Source organism: Panthera onca, chromosome A3 (genome assembly GCF_046562875.1).
Source record: "Panthera onca isolate mPanOnc1 chromosome A3, mPanOnc1 haplotype 2, whole genome shotgun sequence".
NCBI lineage: Eukaryota > Metazoa > Chordata > Mammalia > Carnivora > Felidae > Panthera > Panthera onca.
In genome coordinates, this window is record NC_138341.1 from 39,195,432 (window position 1) to 39,223,223 (window position 27,792).

The 27,792-nt window shown below is 38.6% G+C and overlaps 1 protein-coding gene across 5 annotated transcripts in view; it reads right to left on the minus strand.

Annotated features, from left to right (window-relative positions):
* Positions 1 to 27,792, minus strand: part of RMND5A (required for meiotic nuclear division 5 homolog A) — a 78,921-nt gene that overhangs the window by 39,891 nt on the left and 11,238 nt on the right. For 3 of the 5 annotated variants that reach the window (XR_014137407.1, XM_081795240.1, XM_060655806.2), the window contains exons 2-5: positions 18,370 to 18,512; positions 10,029 to 10,133; positions 2,237 to 2,371; positions 358 to 458 (exon numbers count right to left, since the gene is read on the minus strand). Coding sequence is in view for 4 of the 5 variants with exons in the window: in XM_081795240.1 (XP_081651366.1) it covers positions 358 to 458; positions 2,237 to 2,371; positions 10,029 to 10,133; positions 18,370 to 18,512 (484 nt within the window). In the remaining variant the exon portion in view is untranslated. The remainder of the gene's footprint in view (positions 1 to 357; positions 459 to 2,236; positions 2,372 to 10,028; positions 10,134 to 18,369; positions 18,513 to 27,792) is intronic. The other 2 variants (XM_060655813.3, XM_060655817.3) reach the window with 2 other exon arrangements.

The following is a 27,792-nucleotide window of genomic DNA, read 5'->3' on the forward strand; positions in this document are numbered from 1 at the left end:
CCGCACATTATGGAGGTTCAAATATCAAAGTGAGACCACTTGAACAATAGTACTTCAGTTACAATGCTAGTCTAAAGTAGTAGAATAGCCTGGATATAGGAAACCCTTTTTCTCTTCTGGGAATTCAGATCAACTGATAAGAAGGCTCTAACCATTTTCTCATATTTGTCCATCCCCCATTCTCACTTTGCTAAAAGAAAGAAAATAATTCTTCCTCACTTTCTCTGAAGTCTACCCCAGGTGAGATATATAGAGGGGTACAGATATATGTCAAAATCTCTAATGTGTTTTCTAATTAAGTTTCCTTACAGAGAGTTCTCCCCAAGTATTCAAAAGAAAACAAACATAGGAACTCACTCCAGAGCAGGTCTCAGAACTCTGACTTTTAATGCTTCTAAAATTCTATTTAACTCCACAAACGGTTCTTTCTGACTTGGGTCTACAGAAAGACCAGATTCCTGAAAAAACAGAAAGAACTTTTGTTAGCAGTAATCAGACAAAGAAATATATTAAAAGCATATTCTAAATTATAAAATATGATGCAAGCCATTAAAAAATAGTTTTTAACGTGTGTTTCTATGGTACAGACTGATGACTGAGTCCTACTAACATTCCTTCTTCTTTCCCAAAGTAGCAGAGCCCCCAGATTTTAGCCGAGTACATAACTGTATGGAATAAAGCTTTACTCCTTAACTGTATGGAGTATGACTTTGCGAGATGGAAGTTCTGGCCGGTGAAATACAAACATGTACTCTTTGCCCTTTCTTGGAATACCAAAAGGTGTACCTAGAGTTCTGGTTGCTATCCTGGACCATAAGGACAGGGGACACCTTAGTAACAGCAGAGCTACACGGAGGCTAGGTCCCCAAAAGCCTCATGGAGCATAGCTACTATACATGCTGTGGATGGCTTACTACTTCCTATTTCTGTGCAAGAGAAATATAATCCATTATTTTTAAGCCAGTGGTATTTTGGGTCTTTGTTACTTATAAATAAGCTTAACGCTAAAAGACACAACTCACTTTAGGAAATTTACATGGACACACACAAAATTCCCATAAAGGTACAGAGAAAGACTTGAATTATTGGCTTTCCGAATTATTTAAAATAGAAGGGTGCCTGGCTGGCTAAGTTAGTAGAGCATGCAACTCTTGATCCTGGCGTAAGTTCAAGCCCCACGCTGGGTGTAGAGATTACTTAACAATAAAATCTTAAAAAAAAAAGAAAAGGCTTAGATTAGAGGTCTAGCTTACACATTGACATTAAACTATTTAATTTTTATAGTCCTTCACTTTTCTAAACAGAAAATACAATAACATATGGTGGACTAAAAGGGAGTTTGAAGACACATGAATTTGGGACTGAATCCTAGTTTCTTCACGAAGAACCCATATGGCCTTGGGCAAGCTACTTCTCCAGACCTTGGGTTCCTTATCTGTAGAATGGAAGCAATTTCTGCCTCACAGGATTGCAGTAAGGAATAAAGGCAGGGCTTGACCTGTGGCTCTAAATACATGGCAGCTGCCATTATTACAACTAAGTAGAATGGATGAACTATTCTGAGATCCTTAGGCTCATATCTACTAGCAATAAAAGGCAAAGCTGCTCACTGAAGTAAATTTTAGCTTGAAACTTATTTGATAAACAAAATGCTGCAAGTTGGGCCAGATCAGCAGAACATATGTAAACTTCTTTATCCTCTTCTTCTCTGCTATACTACCTTCCCTAACAAAAGAGGAAATGGAGGAAGTAGTATCACTTTTGACCCCTTGATTGATTACCTGGGACCGCTGTGATGAGGCAGGAATAAGGAAAAAAAACAACTCAAATAAGAAGTTCTAGAACTGTGGGGCATGTGGGTGGCTCAGTCAGTTAAGCATCTGCCTTCAGCTCAGGTCATGATCTCATAGTTCATGAGTTCCAGTCCCACACTGAACTCTACACTGACAGTGCAGAGCCTGCTTCGGATCCTCTGTATCCCTCTCTTTCAGCCCCTCCCCTTGCTCGCGCTCTCACGTGCTCTCTCTCAAAAATAAACACAAAAAAATTCTTCAAAAAAAAAAAAAAAAAAAAGAAAAGAAAAGAAAAGAAAAAAGGACTTCCTAGTAAAATGAGGTCAGCCCTGGTACTTAACATATTAAAAATCTGTCTGTGGCCAAAAGAAAACTCCCCTGAGTTCCCTCATTTTGTATCATGTTCTCACCCACCGGCACACTGTTAGCAGGCACACTGTTACCTGGCAGAGCTCCTCAGCTACGTCCAGCATCCCTTGTCGAAAGAAGTGCTCTACCATCACCTCATTGAGAAGCCTCTGACTGTCTGCCTGCCAGCAGCCATCTATTCCCACACTGCTAATGTCAGAATCAAAATTCTGAAAAAAAGAAAACAAATCATGAGTTGACTAGGATATACCATTTTATATGATCTTCACCCTACCTAACAGAAAGAATACCCTTCGTTTCACTCAGACATCCACAGTAAGTACCCAATTCAAATTATCTGCAGCCTACCACAAGAAGTAGTTTTTCCACTGCTTTCCAAAACTTGTCACCCTCACTGATTATTGCTGGAAGAGTAAATGGGTATATTTTCAGAGGGGATTTGGGAAAATACATACATTTAATCATTTCTGTGGATAAACTGATTTCTAGTGAATACAGCAATATTTTCAGGTATACAGTGCTAACTATACAAACATGTTCAATACAGCACTAACTGGAAAAGAGAGAAAACCCATACGCCCAACACAGGATTAAATAATCACGGCAAGGCCCAACAACTGCCATGCCAAGGTAGGGGTCGGGGGGAGGGAAAATGGCCAAGTAATTAAGAGAGCAGGCTCTGAGGCTAATCTACCTGGGTTTGAATCCTCATTCTCTCTCTTACTAGCTGTGTGATCTTCGCCAAATTAGTCAAAGTCTTTGAGCCTCAGCTTCCTTAAGTGGAGAAAATAAAAGTACCTTCCTATTATGGGCTGAACTTCATCTTCTCAAAATTCCCATGTTGAAGTCCTAATTCTCAGTACCTCACTAAATTAAAATGAGGTCATTACAGTGAGCCCTAATCCAATAGGACTGGTATCCTTATAAAAAGAGGGAATTAGGACACAGGTACAGAGGAAAGGCCATGTGTTATTAACTGAATATCTAGATGTCCCCATCTCCAACCCCCGGAATTCCTACATTGAAGCCCCAACCACCAACGTAACTGTATTTAGAGACATCTGTGAGGAAGTGATAATAGTTAAATGATGCCACAAGGGTGGGGCCTTAATCTGATAGGGCTAGGGCTCTTATCAGACAACAGGAGAAACACCAGAGTGTTCTCTGTCTCTCTACCCTGTGAGGACAGTGTGAGAAGGCAATCATCTATAAGCCAGGAAGGAGGCTGTCTGCCCTCAATAGGAAATGAATTGGCCAGCACCTTGATCTTAGACTTCCCAGTCCTCAGCACTGTGAGAAAAATAAATTTCTGTTGTTTAAATAACCTAGTCTATGGTATTTTGTTTTGGCAGTTCAAATGGACTAAGACACCATGTGAAGACACCGGGAGAATATGGCTATCTACCAGCCACGAAGACCGGTCTCAGAAGAAACCAACCCTGCCAGCATCTTGATCTTGAACTTCCAGTCTTCAGAGCTGTGGAAAAATAGAGGTCTGTTTAAGCCACCCAGTCTGTGGCATTTTGTTACAGCAGCCCTGGCAAATTAATACACTCCCTTATTGGTTAAATGAAATGGTAGTTGCTATTATTCTAGTATTACCATTCACAATGAAAAAGTGAGGTTCATTACTCTACATCTACTAACACAGAAAAATGCCCAGGACACCTTAAGGGAAAAAAAAGCAAGTTTTACAAAATTATGACCCCATTTTTGTTTAAAAAAGAAATTCTTGTAAAAGCTTAGGAAAAAGCCTGAAAGAATACACATTAAAGTTTTAGCAGAGATTATCACTGGAGATTACCCCTCTCCACACAAAGAACAAATGTTCCTTTTATAAGAAAATAGAGGATTTTTTCAAAACACATGTTAAGAGTTCCAGTTCTGGGTAAGATCATGTAAACACATTCCACTCTATCCCACTGAATACAGTTATAAAATCAGGACAGAATGAATGCAGCAGCCATTTAAGGACACTAAAAAGTAACTACAAGGGCACTTGGGTGGCTGACTTCAGCTCAGGTCATGATCTCACAGTTTGTGAGTTCAAGCCCCACATCAGGCTCGCTGCTGTCAGCACAGAGCCTGCTTTGGATCATCTGTCTCCCACTCTCTCTGCTCCTCTCCTGCTTGTTCTCTCAATTAATTAATTAATTTTTTTTATTTTTTTATTTTAAAAAAAAATTTTTTTTAATGTTTATTTTTGAGACAGAGAGAGACAGAGCATGAATGGGGGAGGGGCAGAGAGAGAGGGAGACACAGAATCGGAAGCAGGCTCCAGGCTCCGAGCCATCAGCCTAGAGCCTGACGCGGGGCTCGAACTCACGAACTGTAGATCGTGACCTGAGCTGAAGTCGGACACTCAACCGACTGAGCCACCCAGGCGCCCCAATTAATTAATTTTTTAAAAAGTAATTACATATGTTCCTCCACTTATGATTACATCCTGATAAACTCATAAGTTGAAAATAAGGTAAATTGAAAGTGCATTTAATACACCTAAGTTACTAAACATCGTAACTTGGCCTAGCCTATCTTAAACATGCTTAGAATGCTTACGTTAGCCTATAGTTGGGCAAAATCATGTAACACAAAGCCTATTTTATAATAAAGTATAGAATATCTCATGTAATTTATTGAATACTATAATGCGGATCATACTGCAAAGTATCACTAGCCCAGGAAAAGATCAAAATTCAAAATTCCAAGTACAGTTTCTACTGAATGCCTATCACTTTCACACCATCATAAAGTCAAAAAATTTTAAGTCAAATCATCGCAAGTCAGGGACCATAACAGTAGTAAGTGGATTGAGAAGAGGATCACAGAACTAGTAGTGAGTTTACTATTTTTCTCCCACCACTACCTCTCAGCCTGGATGCAATACAGCCAAAACACAGAATGAGGCACCCAGAATATGGACACAGAACTCCAGGAGAAGCCCTCTAGTTCTGGCATGAGAAACAGGAATGGGTTTCTCCTACTGTTCAGAAAGACAGGAAGGGAAATCACATGTTTTTCCCCTCCATTTTCTTGCAACTCTAGCTCAAGGCAGTCTGTAGGTGCACTAGTTTTTGACTGTTAATTTAAATCAATTTTATTATCTCACAGCTTGATAGATCAGAAGTCCAACAGGCTCCAGCAGTTTCTCTGTTCCAGGTCCCACGAAGCTGAAATAAAGGTGTCGGTGACCTAGGCTCTTGTTTCGAGAATATGGGACGAATCTGCTTCCAGATTCATTCAGGTTCTTGCAGAATGCAATTCCATGCAGTTTTAAGACCAGGGTCCTTGTTTCCTAACTGGCATAGGGAGTGTTTTCAGCTTATAGAAGCCACTCACATTCCCTAGCTCATGGCCCCCTCTATCTTCAAAGCCAACAACAGAGGTGACATCCCTCACACTTTGAATTTCTTTCTACCAACCTCTACTGCTTTTAAGAACTCATGTGAATTATACCAGGCTCACCTAGATAATCTCCCTATTTTAAGGTCGACTGCTTAGTAACCTTAATTATACCTGTAAAGTCCCTTCACAGCGGTAACTAGATTAATGTCTGAATAACCAGGGGACAAGAATCTTGGGAGGAAATCTTTAGAAATCTACCTCTACAGCGAGCAACCTAAAACTCTGAGGGGGGGGGGGGGGGTCCTTTCTAATCAGAGGAGCTGTGGTCCCAAGAAGGAGAGGCAAAAACCTCTACTGCATCTGCTCTCTGTCCTTCTACCACCCACCCCCAGGTACAGGCATAATCTCAGTAAATGCACAGAGCAGGGTAAACAAAGCCCCAGCTTTCAGGCTGAATGACCAAAACAGCAGCCCCAGAGAACCATAAAGTCATAGGGAGATCCCAGAGAGGGAAGAATTAAACAACATGACCCTTTAAAGTTGTTTCTGAACCCTTGGGTTCACTCTCAAGTTTCATGTGCATGGGTTTGACCCTAAGGAATATGCCAGACTTTGAAAACTAAACTAGGGGACAGAACTAGATTCCAGGTCCCAGAATGGCTGTTGGTTGGCATACAAACAGGACACATTAAAATAGCTCAGACACTGAAATTACAACTCAGAGAAGACTGATCAGAACTTACAGCCTGAACCCAACCAGGTTGACTGTCTGCTAAAACAAAAACATTAACATTCTCCATAGAATTTATACAGGACCCAGAATCTCGTAACATAACATGGGTGACCCTTGAACAACATGGGTTTGAACTACAAAGATCCACTTATATGTGAATTCTTTTTCTGATAAATACAGTAAGATAAATGTATGTTCTCTTCCTTATGATTTTCTCAGTAACATTTTCTTTTCTCTAGCTTACTTTACTGTAAGAATATACTATATAACACATGCAACATACAAAATGTGTGTTAGGGCACCTGGGTGGCTCAGTCGGTTAAGCGTCCTACTTTGGCTCAGGACATGATCTCACAGTTTGTGGGTTCAAGCCCCGAGTCAGGCAGGCTCTGTGCTGACAGCTTGGAGCCTGGAGCCCACTTCAGATTCTGTGTCTCCCTCTCTCTCTCTGCCCCTCCCCTGCTTGCTCTCTCTCTTCTCTCTCTCTCAAAAATAAAATAAAAACATTTTAAAAAATGTGTGTTAACTGTTTATGTTATCAGTATGGCTTCTGGTCACAGTAAGTTATCAGTTTCGGGGGAGTCAAAAGTTATATGCAGAATTTCAATTGCGCAGGATATTGTTCAAGGGTCAACTGTATTTAATTTTTTTTTTTTTAACGTTTATTTTTGAGACAAAGAGAGACAAAGCATGAACGGGGGAGGGTCAGAGAGAGGGAGACACAGAATCTGAAACAGGCTCCAGGCTCTGAGCTGTCAGCACAGAGCCTGACGCGGGGCTCAAATTCACGGACCTCGAGATAATGACCTGGGCCGAAGTCGGCCGCTTAACCGACTGAGCCACCCAGGCGCCCCTAGGGTCAACTGTATTTAAAAATGTCCAGGATACAATCCAAAATTACTTGGCATACAAAGAACTAAGAAAATCTAAACTCACATGGGAATAAATGTTCAGCAGACATCAATGCCAAGAGAACAAAGACACTGAAATCATCAAAGACTTTAGATATCAAGTTATAAAACTGCTCTAATAAGGAAGAACACTTTCAAACAAAAGACAGAAGGTCTTAGCAAAGAAACAGAAGATACGGTAATCAAAATAAACTCACTGGATGGACTCAATAATAGAATGGAGGTGATAACACAAAAAGTCAGTGAAAATCAATAGAAATGATCTATACAACAATAAAAAGGGGTGCCTGGGTGGTTTAGTCAGTTAGTGTCTGACTTCGGCTCAGGTCATGATCTTGCAGCCTGGAGCCTGCTTCAGATTCTGTGTCTCCCTCTCTCTTTGCTCCTCCTCTGCTTGTGCTCTCTCTCTCAAAAATAAACATTAAGAAAATAATGAAAATAAACAAAAAAACCCTGAAGAGAGCGTCAGAGACCTGTGGGACAAAAAACACCTGACATGCACTTCATCAGAGTATCAGAAGGAGAGAAGAGTGTAATGTAGAAAAAAATATTCCCCAGTCTTAGCAAAAGACATAAACCTACAGACTCAAGAAGCTCAGCAAACTTGTAAAAGGATACACTCAAAGAAATTCAAACCCAGACACCTCACAATCAAACTGCTGAAAACTGAAGACAAAGAAAAAATCTTGAAAGTTGCTAGAGAAAAGTGATGCACTGCTTATAGAATTCTCCACAGAAACCATGGAGACTAGAAAGAAGTGGCATGTTTTTCAAGTACTGAAAGAAAAGAACAGTCATCCCAGAATTTTATGTCAAGTAAAAATATCCTCTACAAATGAAGATGAAATAAAAACATTCCCAGATAAAGGAAAGCTGAATTTGTTGCCAGAAGACCTGCTCTGAAACAACTGTTATAATAGGTTCTCTAGATAGAAAATGATACCGTAAGTAAACTCTGAACATCAAGAGTAAAGGAAGAAAAGTCTACTTTGTGGTCTAAAAGCTTTCCCTGACCAATTTTATTTCCATTCCCTAAATCTTTCATAGGCATTACCCCCTAATAACCTTCTTGCATTTTTTAAGTACATAAATTTAATTAGATAAGATCATTTAGATTTAACTGAAATTATAATCCTAGGAAATCACTGCTTAAATCAGACCAAGAAACACAGGATTATTTTATAGCACATACAACAACAGGCAGGAACTACTAATCACCTACCATTTACAATTACTACAATGAAGGAGTTGTCCTCTCCCAAACTGAGCATCTCTTTCTTTAAAGAGCTATCTACCCTATTTTTAGATGTCAACACATACATTAAGACTAAGACTTATTCAGACAAAAACCAAAATGAACAATCCAAAATTACTGTCAGAGTCTAAATTTTTATTTACTTGTTTTTTATAAACATCTTTCTTGGTCTAGTACTTAACGTAAAGAATACTAATAATACAAAGCACCGAGACGCTAAAGCAATAGCTTCCACACGCGTACTAAATCTAGGTTGCCCCTAGCACTGAAGAAAAGGCCACAAATGCTTGGATAAGGCTCTCTAATTTCAAATCAGCGTATGAGATTCTGCCTGTTGAGAGATGCCTTCATAACAGTTTACCAATGCTTCTGAGTAGATTATTGTAGCTTTATGCCGTCTATGACCACTAGAACGCTAGAAGTAGAGATGGTGCTAATTCTGTTCCTCTTCTAATACTGTCCAGTATCTGTGGGTACACAAAGCCCCAGGCAAATGGTCATTCAAATGAATAAAGGAATGGGTATCTGAAGATGATTTCATTTATATATTTGATTTATATATATTTACACATTCATTCATAGATATTTCATTTATTTATATATTTCATACATATTTATATATTCATTTATATTATATATTTATATATTTCATTTATAACAAACTCAGGAATCTGCCAGTATTTCTCTAAATGTCTAAGTGTAACCTATAAGCAAGAATTATTGAGACTACATAAGAAAGATTCCTCACTGATCTGTCGACCTCATTCAATCCAAACATAGTCTTCAGACTTCCAAATATTCATTTAGTAATTATTCTCCAATCCCATCAATCTCCAACAAATTTATAAGGTATCTGTTCTGTAGGAAAGAAATGAAACAACTTTGGAAGACATACTTATCAGCTCAAAGGACAGGACATGTTAAAAGAAACTATTTCATTTGGTAGTACATATTAAGTCCAAATTTTAATAGCTACCATCAGATAGTAACTGCTCAAGAATTCCTTTGTGGCACCTGGGCGACTGAGTCAAGCCTCTAACTCTTGATTTCAGCTCAGGTCATGATCTCATAGTTCATGGTATCAAGACCCGAGTCGGGATCCACAATGAGTCTGGTGGGATTCTCTCCCTCCCTCCCCAACTCTCTCTCAAAATAAACATTAAAAAAAAAAATCCTTCAAATCTTCTCTTAATATACATAAAAAAGTAAAATTCGACCATTTGGAAATGTTAAAATTTAATATTTAAACAAATTTAAACAATTTTACTATGCCCCTCACATACCTTTATTTCCATAAGGTATGCCATGGTCCCTGTTACACGGGTAAGAAAAAAATCAAACACTCACGCTCAGGATGTCTTTTTACTACATTCAAGTTCTATAACTTATTTGGTAGGTTTGGAAAATATAACTAAGCATGAATAAGCAATGTACTAGATGAAATGTTCTGAGCTCCCTTCTGCCGTTCTGACTTTCCAGTATAGACTACTAAGAAAATAAAATACTTTCATAGCTTATTTTCTGTTCACCTATAGTAAAAATTACAGCTAAAATTATAAAAAGCGGTTGAGGAAATGCAACACAGTGTTAGAACTCCTTTTGTTATAACTGCACGTTCTTACTGTTGCATCAGTGCTAGGATCAGTTCCAGCTTCTGTTGCTAGGTGACCAAATTCGTTTGCATGGCTGCAGGAAATCAGTAGCATTGCACAGAAGCCAAGAAGTGGCTAATAAAAAGAAATATCTATTATTAGTACTTCTGTTTTACTGTACTTTTCCCTCTCATATTTTTAAAGAAAAAAGGACGTGAGAAGAGGTTCTTAAAAGGTGAAAGCAGGATTCAAACATGAATCAAAAGCAAAAGAGCACACATTCGAGGGTGTGTCTGTCTGAAGAGGATGTTATAGCTTAGAAAGAAACTCAAGGATACACGAATTCATATACTACCTCATATATGTACTTCGTGTCATTCATATTTTTGATGAATTTAAGTTTTAAAATCTGGAAGCTGAGACAGAGAAGGAATAAATGGCTTTAATAAAACATTATGAGGGGTGCCTGGGTGGCTCAGTCGGTTAGGCAGCCGACTCTTGATTCCAGGTCAGGTTACGATCTCAGGTTCTTAAGTTTGAGCCCCTCATCGGGCTCTGAACTGACAGTGAGGAGCCTGCTTGGGATTCTCTCTTTTTCTCTCTCCGTTCTTCCCCAACTTGTGCTCCCTCTCTCTACTTCAAAATAGGTGAATAAACTTAAAAAAAAAAAAAATTACAAAACTATGAAATCTAAACAGATCATCCTCTTTGGCCACATCACGAACATGCTTACACACTGGTTAAACTTTAAGGACTGTTTTTGACTGTTCACCATCCAAAACCAATACACTTCCGAAATACAGTTCATGAGATTATAATTATTGAGAAAGTGGTAACAATACATGATAAAACTCAGAATATGTTTCAATTCTTAAGTACAAATTCTTTAATACTATTAATAATATTTTAAAAAACTACCTACTTTTGAAGAAAAATTGGTGTTATAAACCTAACAATGTGCTATTGTTGCACATACCAGGAATCAATTCCCCTTCTAAGCATCCAGTCAATCTGGTTTAGCAGTGAGAGACAGAGATAAACTGCAAAAAAATGCTTAATAGGGAATAAAAAGACCTGAATTCTGGTTACACACAATCTAGAAAAAGAAATCTACTTAACATATGTACATATTTTACATACATCCAAAAGAGGTGTTTTTTTAAAATTCCTCCCAAAATGAGAACAATCAAAATCCCCCAATCAATAATAAAGACAAACAACCTAACTGAAAAAAATGGACAATGAATAAGAAATTCACAAAAGAGAGACATTCTGATAGTCAAACACATGAATCGATGTTCAACCCCGAAGATGATGATGGAAATGCAAATTGATACAACTAGATAATATTTCACATCTGATTAATTTAAGAAATCTTAAATCTGATAATACCAAGTATAGGTGAGAAGTGAGAAAACAGGGCTGCTACCGTACATGTTTGGTAGGACTGGAATTTGGTATAAGCTTTTCAGGGAAAAATGCAGCAAACCTAGTAAAGCTGATGATGAGGCGCAAGTCCTCAGATGAAAATAACCCATATTTGGGCATATACCAGCCAGCAGTGCCTTGCAAACTATGGCTGGAAAATAAACTCAGTAGTGTGTCATAATCAGCATTTGTAGATGAATTTTTAGATGTAGATACTACCTTCTTAGACATTCCATTCTGTCCTCTCTAGGATATTCATACCTCTATTTTTATTTTCAAAATAGAGAGGTAGGTTGTGCCAAATCAAGGAAGGAGGAGGGGAAAGCCACACTAGTAAGTTCTTACCTTATAAACGAAGGGGAGAGTAATGTGGTGTGGTCAGAGATATGCCAGACTTCTGTGCTGGGCTTTTTAAAATCCTTAAAATGCCCCACAATCTAACCATCTGTCACATTTGCATCCTTATCCCTCACAATTATTTTACATACCTTCCTGCTCTGGTCTGACTGCCTCCTTATCTGAACAGATTACAGAAATCTGAGGGACTATTTTACTAATTCTCCCAAAGATGTCACATACCTCTTTCCACTCTAGATGCACACGAGAGAAATTCATACATACAGTGGCTACCCAAGGACACCAGGAGTTAATTCTCTCAAGGAACTCCAACTGAGGAAGTTTCTTCAAAGTCATAAAATCTGAGTATTTACCCAGTTCCTCCATTTGTTTTCTAGTTCTTTGATCAAAGTTTTCCCATCTGTATCTGTGGACAATCATCCCTATCTTACAAAGTGTTGATAATAACTTATCCTAAAATATCTATCAGGACCTATCCCACAATAAGCCTTCAATACACAGTAGCTGAATCAAAAACCAGGCCTTGCCACCAAATCCTCTGATTCTACATTTAAGAGAGTCTTCATTTTAGAAAACATAAATAAAAACAAAAAACACATTAACAGAAGCATTAATAACAAATTCATTAATTTAAAAATCACTTGAATACAATTACACACTGGATTAGTTGGCACAACTTACTGGGTGTAAGATCCCTTTTCCCTCTCAACCCAACCTGACCAGGACTCTAGAATAAGCTAGCTATTTCATCTTCTGGCCTCAGGCCAAAGTGGGTCTGTACCACCCCCAGGTTCAGTGGGATTATCTGATCCTGTATCCTAATAGGAGACGCGATTGCAAAGGTGTAGGCTTTCCACTGTGGACTATACTTTAATGCAAATAATTATCATTACCAACTAAAGAATATAGTTTCATTCCGCTTGAAACAGGGTAAGAACAATACAGGCCCAGAGCTTACAGCTAGTGACGTAATGTAACAGATGGCAAAGAAAACAGAACTTAACTCATCTTCGCTTTTGAGAATGATCTTCAGACTGAAAAAGGCAAAACCACTATTGTTTCAGAGAAAATGGAGCCCAACACAAGTGAAGAGACGCAGAGAGCATCTAGCTGCTTACGTGAGTCAGGACTCTTCGTTCTTATAAACAGAAGTCTGTTTTGCCCAAACAAGTTGGATTTGAAGGACGCCCAGGTAACCAGGGGTAGGTAAGAGGGTAACTGAACCTCAAAAAATGTTCATTCCCTCCCCACCTTTTGCTTCTATTTCTCTCTGCGAAAGCGTTTTGTTTCCTACAACAGACCAGACTCTTTCAAGGACTACTAATCACTTCTAGGCTCACATTCCCAGCCCTTCCTTCCATTAAGAGCTCTAATGAAAAAGGTCCTACAAGAGGACTTTGAGGTACTCACCCTGAAGCAAACAATTGTGGCCAAGCCCGGGGGGTCAGATCCATCCTCAGACCATGCACTGTGGCCAAACCCAATGAGGTATTGAGAATGCAGCTGCTCCCAGTCAAATCACATAATTTAAAAACAAACATCTTCCATCTTGACCACAAAGGTATGAGATTTTTATTTAGACACATAGTCTACTCCATTTCCTTGCATTACTAAGTAGTAATTTGGGGAGAGGAGTTAGTTTGACATGTTTTATTTTATTTCTAGGGCACTATATTCCTGGCTTTTTATTATTGTTGCCTTTTTCATAATTTTGTTAACCATTCCTTTTCAGTAATTCTAAAAATTCCACTCAAAATATATTATCAAATTATCTGTCTATATTTCAGAACTCAACTTAGGTCTTTTTCTTCTCAGAGTGAAATTTCCATTTCTAGTCATTTTAATTTCCTTTTTCCTTCATTACCAGTAACATCTCTCTACTACATAAGGATTTATCCATTACATAACAAAACTTTAGAGCTAGTACATATCTGACTTCACCCACTCTGTATCTATATGGCTAAATCCAACACCTTTTCTCCCATTGGTATCTTTTTCTCCTCTCATGCCACAGTCAAACCTACATAAAAGGCAGTTCCAGATGGTTCACACAGAACTATCTTAAATATTCTACATTTCACTTTTTATAGCTTTATGCCATTTTTTAACATAGTCAGCATTTTGCCTCACCCATGCAGATGCTCCATCTACTGGTAGAATATCAGCTTAGGCTTATGGTTTTTATTTTATCATTATTTTTTTAATGTTTATTCATTTTTGAGAGACAGAGAAAGAGAGAGCACGAGCAGGGGAGAGGCAGAAAGAGACAGAGATACAGAATCTGAACAGGTTCCAAGCTGTCAGTACAGAGCCCCCCAATGCAGGGCTTGAACCCACAGACCGTGAGATCATAAACTGAGCTGAAGTTGGACAGTTAACTGAGCAAGCCAGCCAGGCGCACCTAGGCCAATAGTTTTTAAAACTACTTTTTAACCCTTATTTTCTGCCCTTAAAACACTACTGCCCCTGCAAAGGCCTAACTGATTTCCTAGCACAGTGTTTAAGCACAGACTCATGAGTGAGATCTTTTTCCAAAACCTGATTCAGCACTTCCAAGCTGCACACCTGGGGTATGTTACTTAATATCTGAGTCTTAAAATGGGAAAAAAGTACCAGCATCATAGAATATAGATATATGTACAGCACTCAGCCCAGTAGCTGGAACATTGTCAAAATTCAGTAAGTGACAGCTATTATCTTCCTACTCCTGACTTCTCCTTAGTCTAATTTCACCCTATTTAATGAGGGCAAGCAAATGATTTAAGCAACTGCTTAAATCATTCACTCCCTTTTCCCCTAATCTCAAATCATTAGGCTTTCCATCAACCTGATCCTGCTTTTTCCTGATAAGGCAGCCACTCCAATTGAGTCAGTCCCTGAGAGTCTTTCACAGTCCAGCATTTATTTCACTGTTGTTCAGCCTCCTTCTCAGCCTTGCAGAAAACCACACCTCACTCTGCTGTTTTGAAATCTTACCTGCTCTTCCAAGTCAAATTTAAGATACCAACTCCACAAAACTTAAACAAGGGCACAATGATCTTCCATTTACAGTAAGCAAAGCCCATCCCATGCAAATTTATTTTACATTGCCTCAGAAGTTTTCCAGTTCTTTCACGTGTACAAGCAGCACTCTTACGTGACCAACTAGACCATAATCTTCTAAAGAACATGGACTATGTATTTTGCTTTCAATTATCCCACAGCAAATTTCAGACAATTTCAAATCTTAACACTATTTATTTTAACACACACACACACACACACACACACACCCCTAAAGCAGTAATCACATATCTAAAGCAGTAATGGTTTTATTGACTTTTCTTACTTAGGAACTAAAAAAAAAAAAAAAAAAAAAAAAAAAAAGCCAAAAGACTAAGTAAAACACTAAAGTAAATGCCCTAAGCAGGAGAGAACTCTAGATGTTCTTAAAATGGGAAAGGAAGTAAGAAATAGCCCAACACATTGTTTTTACTAAAAATAACTTGCCACAGAACCCAATGGCTGATACTATTTATTTTAAATAGTGATCATACTGTGGGCATCTGAAAAGAGTCAACACATTAAGGAAGAAATCTTCAATAATTTTTTATGTTCACAATAATTAAAAGCCAGAAAGTGCCTTAGCTAATGCCACAAACTTCTTTTCTGCTTACTTTAAGTGATGACTAAAGAACTTTAAAACAAGCATTAAAACATTAAAGGAAGAAAAACCATCAAGCATGTCAAAAATTTACTCATGTTCCTCACCTAAAACCAGCCTGCTCATAAAGGAGTCACCAGCTTCTCTGTCCTCCTCTTGGCAGGGTGGAAAAATGTGTCCATAACATGGTGCTCACAGGCTGCTTCACAGCATTCCAGTTCATTACTCAAGTCTGTTTGTGGTACTTAAAGGCTTGTGCCACAATGGCTTCAGCTTCATCCTGTTTGCTCACCACCAGCCCAAAGGAGTCCACCCTGCCCTGTTACAACAGGTGGCCCTGGAAGCTTGTACAGATTTATTTACCAGATCTAAGCTAAAAGAAAAGGAAGACTTTACAAGTCAGTGGAATCTTCTACAACAGCCTACACAGAATTCCTTATGTATGCAGGAAGCACAATGTCTGGTTCATTCTAGTGGGGTAACAGCTTCCTACAGCTGAGGCCAAGCAGATACTCCCACCCCGAAAAAGGGGGAGGGAAGGAGAAAATGCAGTGAAACATGTTAGAGAAGTGGGCTAAAAGATCCAGGCTTTCTTCTGTGCCCCAGGACTATAATTCAACAAACAGTTATCAATATCAACCTAACAATGTAGTTTCATAGGACGGATCAGAAGAATCTGGAATCCAGGTCACCTAAAACCTAAACTACTTTCACAGCAACATAAAGCTACAAAAAAAAAAAAAAAAAAAAAAAAATTTTTTTTTTTTTACTTGAAAAAGCCCTTATAACTTCCACATACACGAAAAAAAATGTCCTCAAAAGAGAAATGAGTAAATTAAAATATATAACTAGGAATATCCACCTCAAACACATCCCCACCAAAAAAGCCAGAACGTAGATTACTCCTCATGCATTCCCTGGGTATCCATGTTTGTTTGTCCCAAACAAAAAGGGACACTTTTGTTTCTAGTACCAAATACACTTAAATGTTTTGTCTCAAAGATTAGCCAAAATATCTGACAAGCATTATGAATATTTGTAAAGACCTGGTGGATCAGAAGGAAGACACACTTCCCAATTCACTGATAGCTGAGGAACAAGAATTAAGAAGAGGATTCTGATAATCATGACAGGACAACAGGCACAATCTAGGAAATGAGGACAGGTGGTCACCCTGTCAGTGGTAGAATACAGAGCTAGTGAATTACTGGCCCAAATGCTCCAGATCCTAGTGGCCAGCAGTCCAAGTACTTGAGCTATGGCTGCTGAGGCCATCCTCACCTCTCCCGATTCTCAGATCTCTTCTCAGATTCTTTCTCTGATTGGCTGTGAAAACTTCAGCTCTTGCCACTGTCATGGCCATCTTCTGGTCTTACTCTCCCCCCACTCTGTCATAACTACAGGCAGCCTGATGGTCAAGCAGATGCCTCCTGGAACGTCTAGGAACCTCCAACCTCTAGGTTTGAACCATCAGAACCATTAGATTGCCTTGACCACTGTCAGCCACCAAACCCTGAAGCTTCCTAAATAGCACCAGTAGTTACTCTACCTAGAGAAACTGAAGGTTCCTCACCCACAGTGATTTAAGATTCTCTCTAAAGGCCCCATCACCATTCCAGTAAGTACTAAAGCCAGTACAGGCCAACTGAAGACTTCCAATCCCATAGCCCCCAAAAAGTCTAATACCAAAGCCACTTCCAATGCTGTGTTCACTCACTTGGAGTCACCAAATAGGCATCACAACCTCAAAGCTATTTCAGAGAATACTCACTGCCTTCCCAGCCTTTGCTAGCAAATGCCATCACTAACCCAAAATGGGGCTGCTGCTGCCAACACTACTTCTCTGGCCTCGTTTGCTGAGTTGAAGCCCTCAGCACTACGATAGTGGCAAAAGCTCTCTCAAAGGGCGCTAACACTTCTGTAAACCACAGCTACCCAAACAATCCCGAGAGCCTCTGCTACACACAGTCCTGCCACACTGTACCTACCAGTTAAAGAAATCTATCTCCTTAGAAGCATATAGTTCTGCCTTAGGCTGCCTTGTCTAGCCCTTCAATACTACCGCTTTATAGGGTAATTTCTAACAGCTAGGTTTACCCATGAGTTAGACAAAGCCACTCTCCGGATTCCATGAGTTTCCATCTACATCATAGCTATTAGCTCTCTTATATACAAACTAAGCAACTCATAGGACTGCTTTTGCTACAAAAAGCTCTTCCCAAAAGTTCTTCCTACCTTCCCAGAAGTTTACAATGGGTCAACAAAAACGTCCATAACCAGTTACAAACTCCCCAATGGCTGAGGTAGTCAGGGGTATCACATAGTAACCTTATGCCTCTTCTCTTAGGCCCCACTAGGACTATGAACTCCAAAGGCAAAAGTGGTCCAGTGCTAAAAATAACTGCTTATAAGGAAGATTCAAGAGATGTCACTGGAACAATCACCCAACAGAAATGACTGGCCCTGCTGGCTAGCAACCAACCCACTCACTCACACAGAACACAACACTGGAGAAAAGCAGCTAGCATGTCCACAGGAAGACAACAGTTAGGATGATGCAGGGGAGACGGATGCAAGGGTATTATTCTAATTGCCCCATAAGAGAGACACAGCCAGGGAACTACTCAGGAAGGAGGAAAAGTTACCCCTGTAAACACACTCCCTCACAGTAGCTAAAATTTCTTTGTAAATTTACTCATCATGATACTAGGAACTGCAATCATACAAGCAAATGGATAAACAACAAGGCTGTAACAAGGTTTGCTGTATTTTTCTTTTTTTTAACATCAATAGAAAACTTTAAGAATAACATAATAAAACCAGATCTGCAGAAGTTGTTAAAAGCAAGCATAAAATAATTGGAGAAAGCAAATGTTATCAAAGCAGTGACAGGAGATGAAGGATGCTTTTTAAAAATCTCAAACACTTCCTTCAACACCATACCTTATCAATGGCTTTTCCAACCCGAGAAACACTGCTGTGGATGTCTTTGTGGTCTGAGGCCAATTTTTGAACAGTATCCTTTATTCTTTTACAGCACTGTGTCAAAACAAGTGAAAGTGTCCCTGATAATTCAGCATCTTGGCCTATAAAAATGAAAGAAAGAAAGAAAAGAAAGAAGGAAGATTGGTTACTCATGAAAGCAAACCCAAAAGACAGCAAATTTCAAATAGGCCCTTTAGAACATGAGAGTTGGAAGAAAAGTGAAGAAAAACAAATATCTGCTTTGAAGCAGATGGTCACACTCACAGATAACATTTTTCAAGTGAATGCTAAGAAAGCTATCTTAATTTATTTTTTGGAATAAATAAGAAAACTTTACTAGGAAATAAACCACTTTTGTAATTACCAAAATAGCACAGACTGTGAATAATATTGCCAAGGCATTTTTCAAAAAATATGTCTAAGTGAATAAACTCAGTTATTCAATCCACTTAAAGTAAACTGTTCAAATTATTCTCAAAACAGTTTCATCATTACTAAATTTCCCGAAGAGATTATTTAGTCCAAGTGCTTTATATTCTATATGAAAGATAGAAAAAAACCCAACAAACTTCTTTGGATACCATGTTGAAAAGCATGAACATAGCAGAAAAAGTTATCATATCCCCATGTATAAGGCACAGTGAGCCATTCTTATAAGGGTTCCCACCACCCTACCTGATAACAGAGGCTTACTGTGCCCTAAAGTGTATACAATGTGGTTTATGATGAATTCCTGCTTTCCTTATGGGAGTCTAGAATTACGCTATACGCTAAGGCAGAGAGTGCCTATATAACCAGTCCCCGATAAACACCCTGAGCACTACCTCTCTAGAGAGCTTCCCTGGTAGACAACACTTCAAACTGGCTACAATTTGATGTCAGAGGAATTAAATGTGCCCTGCCTGTGTGACACCACACTGAGAGACGACTCTTGGAAATCTTTTCCTAGTTTCCTCTGGACTTTGCCCCATGAGCCTTTTCCCTTGGTTGATTTTGCTTTGTACCCTCTTGCTATATAATAAACCTCAGCCATGAGTGTGACTACATGCTGAGTCCTATGTGTCTTCCTAGTGATCACTGGAATCTAAAGGTGGTCTTGAGGACCTTGATACACATGACAAATCAACGGAAAGTTACTAGAATTTAAATCCTCTTTCCCAGTGCTACCTCCTCCTCAGGAGAAAGGGAGGAAAAGAAGATGGGAGGAAGAGAGAGAACAAATTGAGTCATGTTGTCAATTACCTCATATATCTACATATCCCCACCTGTGAGTAACAAGCCTGGCTTCTAAACCCCTACTCACTATAACAGTGATTCTTAAACTGTAATTTACATCAGAATCACCTGAAGGTCTAGTTAAAACAAAAGAGTTGACCGCCCCCCCATCCCCAGTTTCTAATTCAAGAGCTCTGGGATGGGGCCCAAGAACCCCAACAAGAACAACCACAAAACTACAGTAGTCCTAGGATGTTCATTTATTCAACAAATATTTATAGAGAACTCATTATGTGACAGGTATAGCAGTGATGCAAAACCATCAAGTACCACCATCAAGTACCTAGGTTGCCTTAAAACGTACCTTCTGGTGAGCAAGATAAACAACACAAAGTATCAATTATATACAGCATGACAAAAGATGATATATGCTACTGGGGGAGAAAAAGTTGTGTAGAAGAGATGGGGAGTGCATTTGAACTGAACAATCACAATCTTAAACAGAGTGGACATTATAGGCCTCACTGAGAAAGTCGTATCTGAGTAAATACCTGAAAGAAATGAGGCAACCAACCTTGGGGCTACTGTGGGGGTTGAAGGGCAGCATATCTGCCACCCTAAAATTAGCTTCTTTGGCATAAGGATTATTTTGAGCGTATTATTGTGAGAAACAGCAGATGCAGGAAAAACTCTGAAAACAGTAAAAGTTACCCTTTTGTAAGGGAAATTTACATTTAGAAATCTCCATCGGTAAGAATGTTTCCCTCTCTATACTTGGAAAAGAAGAATGGCACTAAATCATAAGAAACCTATCAATGAAGAAGGCTCAGATTTATACCTGAATAACAAACTTTACTCTTACTGTGCTTTTCCTGATAAACTGGTCTCCCCACACCTTTCCTGAACTCTAAGCCACCTTTTTGGCTTGCTCATTTTTCTCCGGGAACCTCCCACATATATATGAGGTATATATGTTAATAAACTGTTTTTCTCTTGTTAATCTGCCTTTTATTACAGGGGTCTCAGCCAAGAACTCACAAGGTTAGAGGAACAATTCTTTTTCCTCTCCTTCAGGGGAAAGCATTCCAGGCAGAGGGAGCAAAAGCCCTTACAGAAATATCCTAGATTATTCAAGGAACAGCAAAGAAGCCAGTGTGGCTAAAGTAGATGTCTGGCAAAGAAAAAGAGGAGAAAATGTTTAAAAGATTACGGGGTCATGATCTTGCAGGGCCTTTTTGGCATTATAAAAGGCTTCTTAGACTTTATTTTGAGTGAAAGGGATATCTACTGCAAGGTTCTGAACAGAGCAGGTACAAAAACTGACACATTTTAGTATGGCCATTCTGGCTCAGGACAGGAGTAGAAGAACAGAAGCAGGAAGAGTAGTTAGGAGGCTGTGGCAGCAATCTAGATGAGAGGACAGTCACTCAGCCCAGGGTGTTAGACGTGGAGGTGGTGAGAAGTGGCTGGATTCTGGATATATTTTGATGAGAAAGCCAACAGGATTTCCTAAGTATGAGGAAAGAAAAGGACTTACAGATGACTCTAAACTTTTTAGCTTAAGTCAACTGGAAAGATGGAGTTGTCTTCAATTAGAATAATATAGATGAAAAGCTGAGCAGGTATGAGAGGAAGAAGAGATAGAGTTCAGTTTCAGCTTGTTAAATTTCATATGTGAGTAGTCACCTCAGTGCACATGAGGAGGAGTTAGATATACAAACTTGGAGTTCAAGAGCAAAAACAGGGCTGGATATATAAACTTGTGAGTCACTGGCATGTAGATGATACTTAAAGCCATGAGGCTAAATCAATGAAATCATCAAAAGAATCAGTACAGACACAAAGAAGTAGTAAAAGACGAGAGTCCTGGAAACTCCAAGTTTATAAGACCACGATAAAGTCGAACTGGAAAAGGAGACTAACTGAAACACTGTGATGTAGGAGAAAAATCAAGTATGGTGCTGGGGAAGCCAAGTAAAGAAAATGTGTCAAGGAGGAAGAAGTGTATTAATGCTCTGCTATGTTAAGTAAGATGTGGACTAAGAGCTAACCACTGGATTTATAATGTGGAAGTTATCAGTGACCATGACAAGAACAGTTTCTCTCAAGTTTCAAGGAAAGAAACCTAGAAGGGGCATCTGCATGGCTTAATTGGTTGAGTGTCTGACTCTTGATTTTGGCTTAGATCATGATCCTATGCTGACGGTTCAGAGCCTGGTTGGGATTCTCTCTGTCCCTGTCTCTCTCAAAATTAAAGGAAAGGGATAAGGGGGAAGGGGGAAAGGATAAGGGGAAGAGAGAAGAAGGAAGGGGGAAAGGAAAGGAAAGGAAAACAAAGGAGCGGAAAGGAAAGGAAAGGAAAGGAAAGGAAAGGAAAGGAAAGGGAAGGGAAGGGAAGGGAAGGGAAGGGAAGGGAAGGGAAGGGAAGGGGAAAGAGGGAGGGAAGGAAGAAACCAAACCTAGGGACTTCTAGGCACTATGAAGAAGGGAATATGTTTGGTTCAGTGACAACCACTGAGAGAAGTAAAACGATAAGCAGACAGAAAATAGTGTCCATAAGGTAAGCAATCCAGTATGATGTGGCCAAAATAAATTGCCCTGATCTCTATTTACAGTTATACGAAGTATGTATCAGGTGCTTCCAACATCTAATAACATAATTTAAGCTAAGAGAAGACCTGGAAATTCAGGAAAATTTCAAAATCTGTCTAAAAGGTATTCCATATATACCTTGAGCCAAAAGAATCTAACTGCTTCAGTAGCTCTACTCTGGCCATTTCTGTATCTAAACCTTACCTAACGTCAATAGCTTCATCTCCTCTATAAATCTCTCTGTTCACCGATTCGAGTGAATCTCAATTCCTAATTCGAGTCTTCTCAATTCCTAATGAATTCTGTTCTCTCCACCATTCCTCTGGCACTGAATCATATCCCACTCAACAATTTTATGTATAATCCCATCATCCATCTCAATTAGATACAAGTCCTGAAGGGAAGACAGATTCTTATTGTTAACTGTGTATTCCAGTCTTATCCTATTGTCTTGCAGTTTCATGCACTATTAATGTAAGTATCTGGATTGATGGCAGAGAGAAAAAAACAGGTAAAAAGAATGCCATATTCAACAAATGGTGCTGGAATAACCAGACATGCAAAAGAATCATACCATATACAAAAATTAACTCAAAATGGAATGAAGATCTAAATATAAAAGCCAAAACTATCAAATACCTAGAAGAGAATAAGAGCATTCTCGACCTTGGATTGAGGAATGGCTTCTTAGACATTATACCAAAAGCACAAGCAACAACAAAAAAAAAACCAAACAGATAAATTAATTACTTAATTCCTTCATTTGTTCAGTTGGCCTTTACCAAAACTAAAAACTCTTGTGCTCCAAATACTACCAAGAAAGTGAAAAGATAATCCACAGAATGGGAAAAAACATTTACAAGTCATATGTCAGATACGGGCCTAGTATCCAGAATATATAAAGAACTGTTAGAACCCTACAAGACAAATAACCCAATTTAAAAGTGGGCAAAGAATTTTAATAGACATTTTCTTCCCAGAGAGAATAAGACAAACAACCATAAAAACAGGAAAAGATGCTCAACATCATTAGTCAAAAGAAAAATGCAAATCAAAACTACAATGAGAAACTACTTCACTCCCACTGGGATAGCTATGATGAAAAAGATGGACAACGAGAAGCGTTGGGGAGGATGTGGAAAATTTAGAACCCTCATATATTGCTGGTGGCTGTACAATGGTGTAGCACTGAAAAAAAACAGTTTGACAGTTCCTCAGAAAGTTAAAGAGTTACTGTATGATCCAGGAATTCCACTCTGAGGTACATACCCAAGAGAAATGAACACAGAGGTCCACACATAAGTTTGTACATGAACGTTCACAGTAGCATTATTCATACTAACCAAGAAGTGGAATCAATCCAAATGTCCAAATGATGAATAGATAAGTGGGGCATATCCATAAAATGGAATATTATTTAGCCATAAGGAATGGAGCACTAATACATCCTACAACACGGATGAACTTCAAAAACACTGTGTTAACTGAAATAAGCCAGACACAAAAGGCCATACATTGTGTGGTTCCACTTATATGAAATCTCCAAATCCATGGACAGAAGTAGATTCATGGGGGCCAGAGGCTGGGGAAGAGTAGAATGAAGAATGACTGTTAATAAGTATGAGGTTTCTTTTCGGAGTGATGAAAATGTTCTGGGATTAGATAACGGTAATGGGTGCACGTCTCTGAACATACTGAAAGGCAGTGAGTGAATCATACCCTTTAAAAGGGTGACTTTTATGGTATGTGAACTATTTTTCAATTTTAAAAATCTTAAAAATGCAAGCTGTAAGTCCTATCCATTCTATCATATTTTTTTTTTCCTACACTCAGTAGACAGCAAAGTAAACAAAAGGTTAAAGAACAAAACGGCAAAGACCAAAGCAGAGGATAGAGGTCATCTGGAATTTACCAATTGAACTTCCAAGCCCCAATCTTGAAATCCATCATTTTCCAATCTCAGCAACTTAAATGTCTGAAGTTTGGTGCCTTTGTCATCTCTTTTTTTCCTTTACCATCTACAAGACCCTCCACTTCTTGTTTTTCAAGTTTATAAATGACAGACACTAGTAGCATAAGGTCGATTAATAAACACTGAGAGTTTTCAGTATGCCCCAAGGAAAAATAATTTCTACAATGTATTTGGAAGTGTAGGAAAAGTACAATGGAATAATCTGAAAGAGAACCCTGGGAAAGCCCTGTTCAAAGAGAAAGATTCCACTAATGCATTTTCAAATGGATTTAGTGGAAAGCAGCCAAAGGTAAAAACAGGTTTAGAAATCACTGTAATAATCAAATTGACTGAGACCAAACCTCTAAGTCCTAAAGGGAGAGTTCTAATGTTCTTCTGATTTCTCTGTCTTAAAACGAAACCTGCTTCTAGGAGAACCTTTCTGTGAAAGAAATCTAATTGGATTTAGTTCCTAGAAATAAAGTGGGAGGATTACTGTGACAACCATCTTTACCATAACTAAACTGGATGTGAAAGTATATGTTAGAACCCCGACTGGCCACTGCAAGGGTCACTTTTTACCCAGAATGACGTCCTGTGCCAACTGTCTTTCCATGCAGTAAACCTCTTTGGACTCAAGCCCCATGCACAAGCATAAAAGAAATAGTTCTGAGGCAGTGCTCATTACTTACAGTGACCAAAAGTATTTTTTTAAGACTGTTTTTTTAGAGCAGTTTTAGGTTTACAACAAAATTGAGAAGGAGATACAGAGATTCCCCATTTTCACCTTGCCCCTATGCATGCACAGCCTCTCCCATTATCAACATCCCCCACCTGAAACGTACTTTATTTTTAAACCAAGGATGAACCTACGCCGACACATCATTATCACCCAAAGTCCACAGTTACTGTAGAGTTCACCCTTGGTGTTGCACCTATGGGTTTTGACAAATGTGTAAGAGCATATATCCCTCACTATGGTATCATGCAGAGTATTTTTACTGCCCTAAAAATCCTCTGTGCTCTGCCTCTTCATCTCTCTCCTCCACCCCACCCCTGGCAAGCGCTAATTCTTTTGTCTCCTTCCATAGGTTTCCCTTCCTCAGAAGGTTAGATAGCTGGAATCACATAGCATGTAGCATTTTCAGATTGGCTTTTCATCTGGTAATACGCATTTTTAAGGTTCTTCCATGTCTTTTCATGGCTTGATCCTTTCTTTTCAGCAATGCATAATATTACATTATCTGCATGTACTGCACTTTAGCCATTCACCTAACTAAAGAACATCTTGGTTGCTTCCAAGTTTTGGCAATTATGAATTAAAAGCTACTATAAACAGTCTGTGAAGGTTTTTGTATGGACATGTTTTCAACTCCTTTGGGTAAATACCAAGGTGCACGACTGATGCATTTCATAGTAAGAGTAGTGTTTACTTTTGTAAGAAATTGCCAAGCTGTCTTCCAAAGTGGCCGTACCACAAAACTACTTTTTACAATTTTTTTTTTTTTTTTTTTTTTTTTTTTTAAATTTTAGAGCAAGAGAAAGCAGGGGAGAGAAAGAATCTTAAGCAGGTTCCATGCTCAGTGTGGAGTCCAACTCAGGGCTCAATACCACAGTCCTAGAATCAGGACCTAAGCCAAAATCAAGAGTCAAACGCTCAACTGACTGAGCCACCAAAACACCCCTAAAATCACTTTTATCATTATTTAATTCAACAGATAAAATAATTGGTACATCCATAAGAGATTTTAAATCCAAGCAAAGAACCAACACACATGGTTGGTCTTTCAATACAATAGAATGATATTCTCAGAGACTAGAATAATCATAGTCTCTTCCAAAATCAGACAAACTAAATTAAACATATCTGAGTGAACTCCTAAACCATTTTTTTTAATAGAGCACAGCTATGACTTCAAGCTCTGCCTTGGGCTTCATTTACTGCCTAGCGATTTCAAGATTTATGTCCATTAGTTTCACAGAAATAAACTAGAAAAATGTTTGTTTCCATAGCATCATGTACTTCCCTATCAGAGTTTCAGACTTAATTGTAAATATTTGTCTATCACCCCCATGAAATTACTTGAAGACAGGAAACTCGATTGCTTAATCTCCAGTGTTTAGCATGGTAACTGACATATATTAGGCATCCAATAACTATTTACCAAAGGAATAGAAAAATAATAATTTTTTTTTATTTAAGAAGGCTCCATGCCCAACGTGGGGCTCTATCTTACGACCCCAAGATCGAAAGTCACATGCTCTACTGACTGAGCCAGCCAAGGGCCCCTAAAAATTATGTATTACATATTCTAATTTTCAAGCCCAGCACTGGAGACTCCCGGCACTATGACATACTCTGAACTAACTCCCTCTGAAACTGCAGGCAGTGTCACACTCAGCAGCTCACTCACCTTCCACTTCCTTCCAGGATGTTTAGTGCATACTACACAATAGCATTATGGCTTAAAATTTCCAAATACCAAATAAATAAATACACACACACACACACACACACACACAACACAAATTTCCAAATAAAACACATTCATAGAATAGAGTCCCCAGTTGTAAGCACCTTCCCCTGTCCAGATAATGACCAATCCCTCCCCTCAAAAACCTTAAATAAGTACGTAAAGACTTGGAAAAAAATTAACAGGCTTGTATCTGAGCCAGTCTGTGTTTGTAAAACAAAATCATGCCACGGTGTGTCGAAAAAATGACACACATTTCAACTTTAGTAGATACATGTTCCTATAAAAGTACACCCCAAGTCAAAATGTAGGAAAGCAGGACAAACTTACACAATTAAGAGTGCCCTGTTCCCACAAAGGGAAAAATTATAAAATTCCTATTTATACCTTGGTTTTTATAAATAACTTTTCAAGGCAGTCTATCATTTTTTACATTTATTTATCCAATTATTTTCCTTCAGTACTAATCACATGGCTTAAGACAACCATAGGTCCAACTATGTGACAAGATTTACTCATCACTTTGGCTAATCTAATACAATCAAGACAAAGATGATTGAAAGCTATGTTCTCATCCCTACTCAGTGTTTACATTTTCAATTTGTTTGCCATTTATTTTTATGGTATCAGGAGGAAAAAAAACTCTCAAATAATTGCACATACTGTTAAAGAAAGATAAACAGCTTGTTGGTAGGCAGCACTATAATGGTGTGGCTTGATATGTCTGCTCATGGACAGATAATTAAAAGTTCTAATTTAGTCTGTAAAAGGCAGCTTAAAGGTGTCAATTACACTATGCAGTGCATGCTGCCTAAGAGTCCAACACATGAGACTATAATTAAGAGCATTCTATAAAAAAGTGGTGAGGCACAACACAGGAAGGTGACTACTATGATGATGATTACTCAGATGTCCAAAACGGCTGAAAACCTTACCACCTAGGACTACAATATTTTGATAGAAGCAAATAGTAGCATTCCCCAGAAATCACGAAGACTTGACCTTACAATCTTATGAATATCATGGAGGCAGAAAAAAATTTAAATATCCAAGTTTATAAATATTGTATATATTGCATTTGAGCTCCTTTGCATTATTAAAAGTTAATTTCACTTCATAAAATGGACAGAGATCTTAAATTTGGAATTA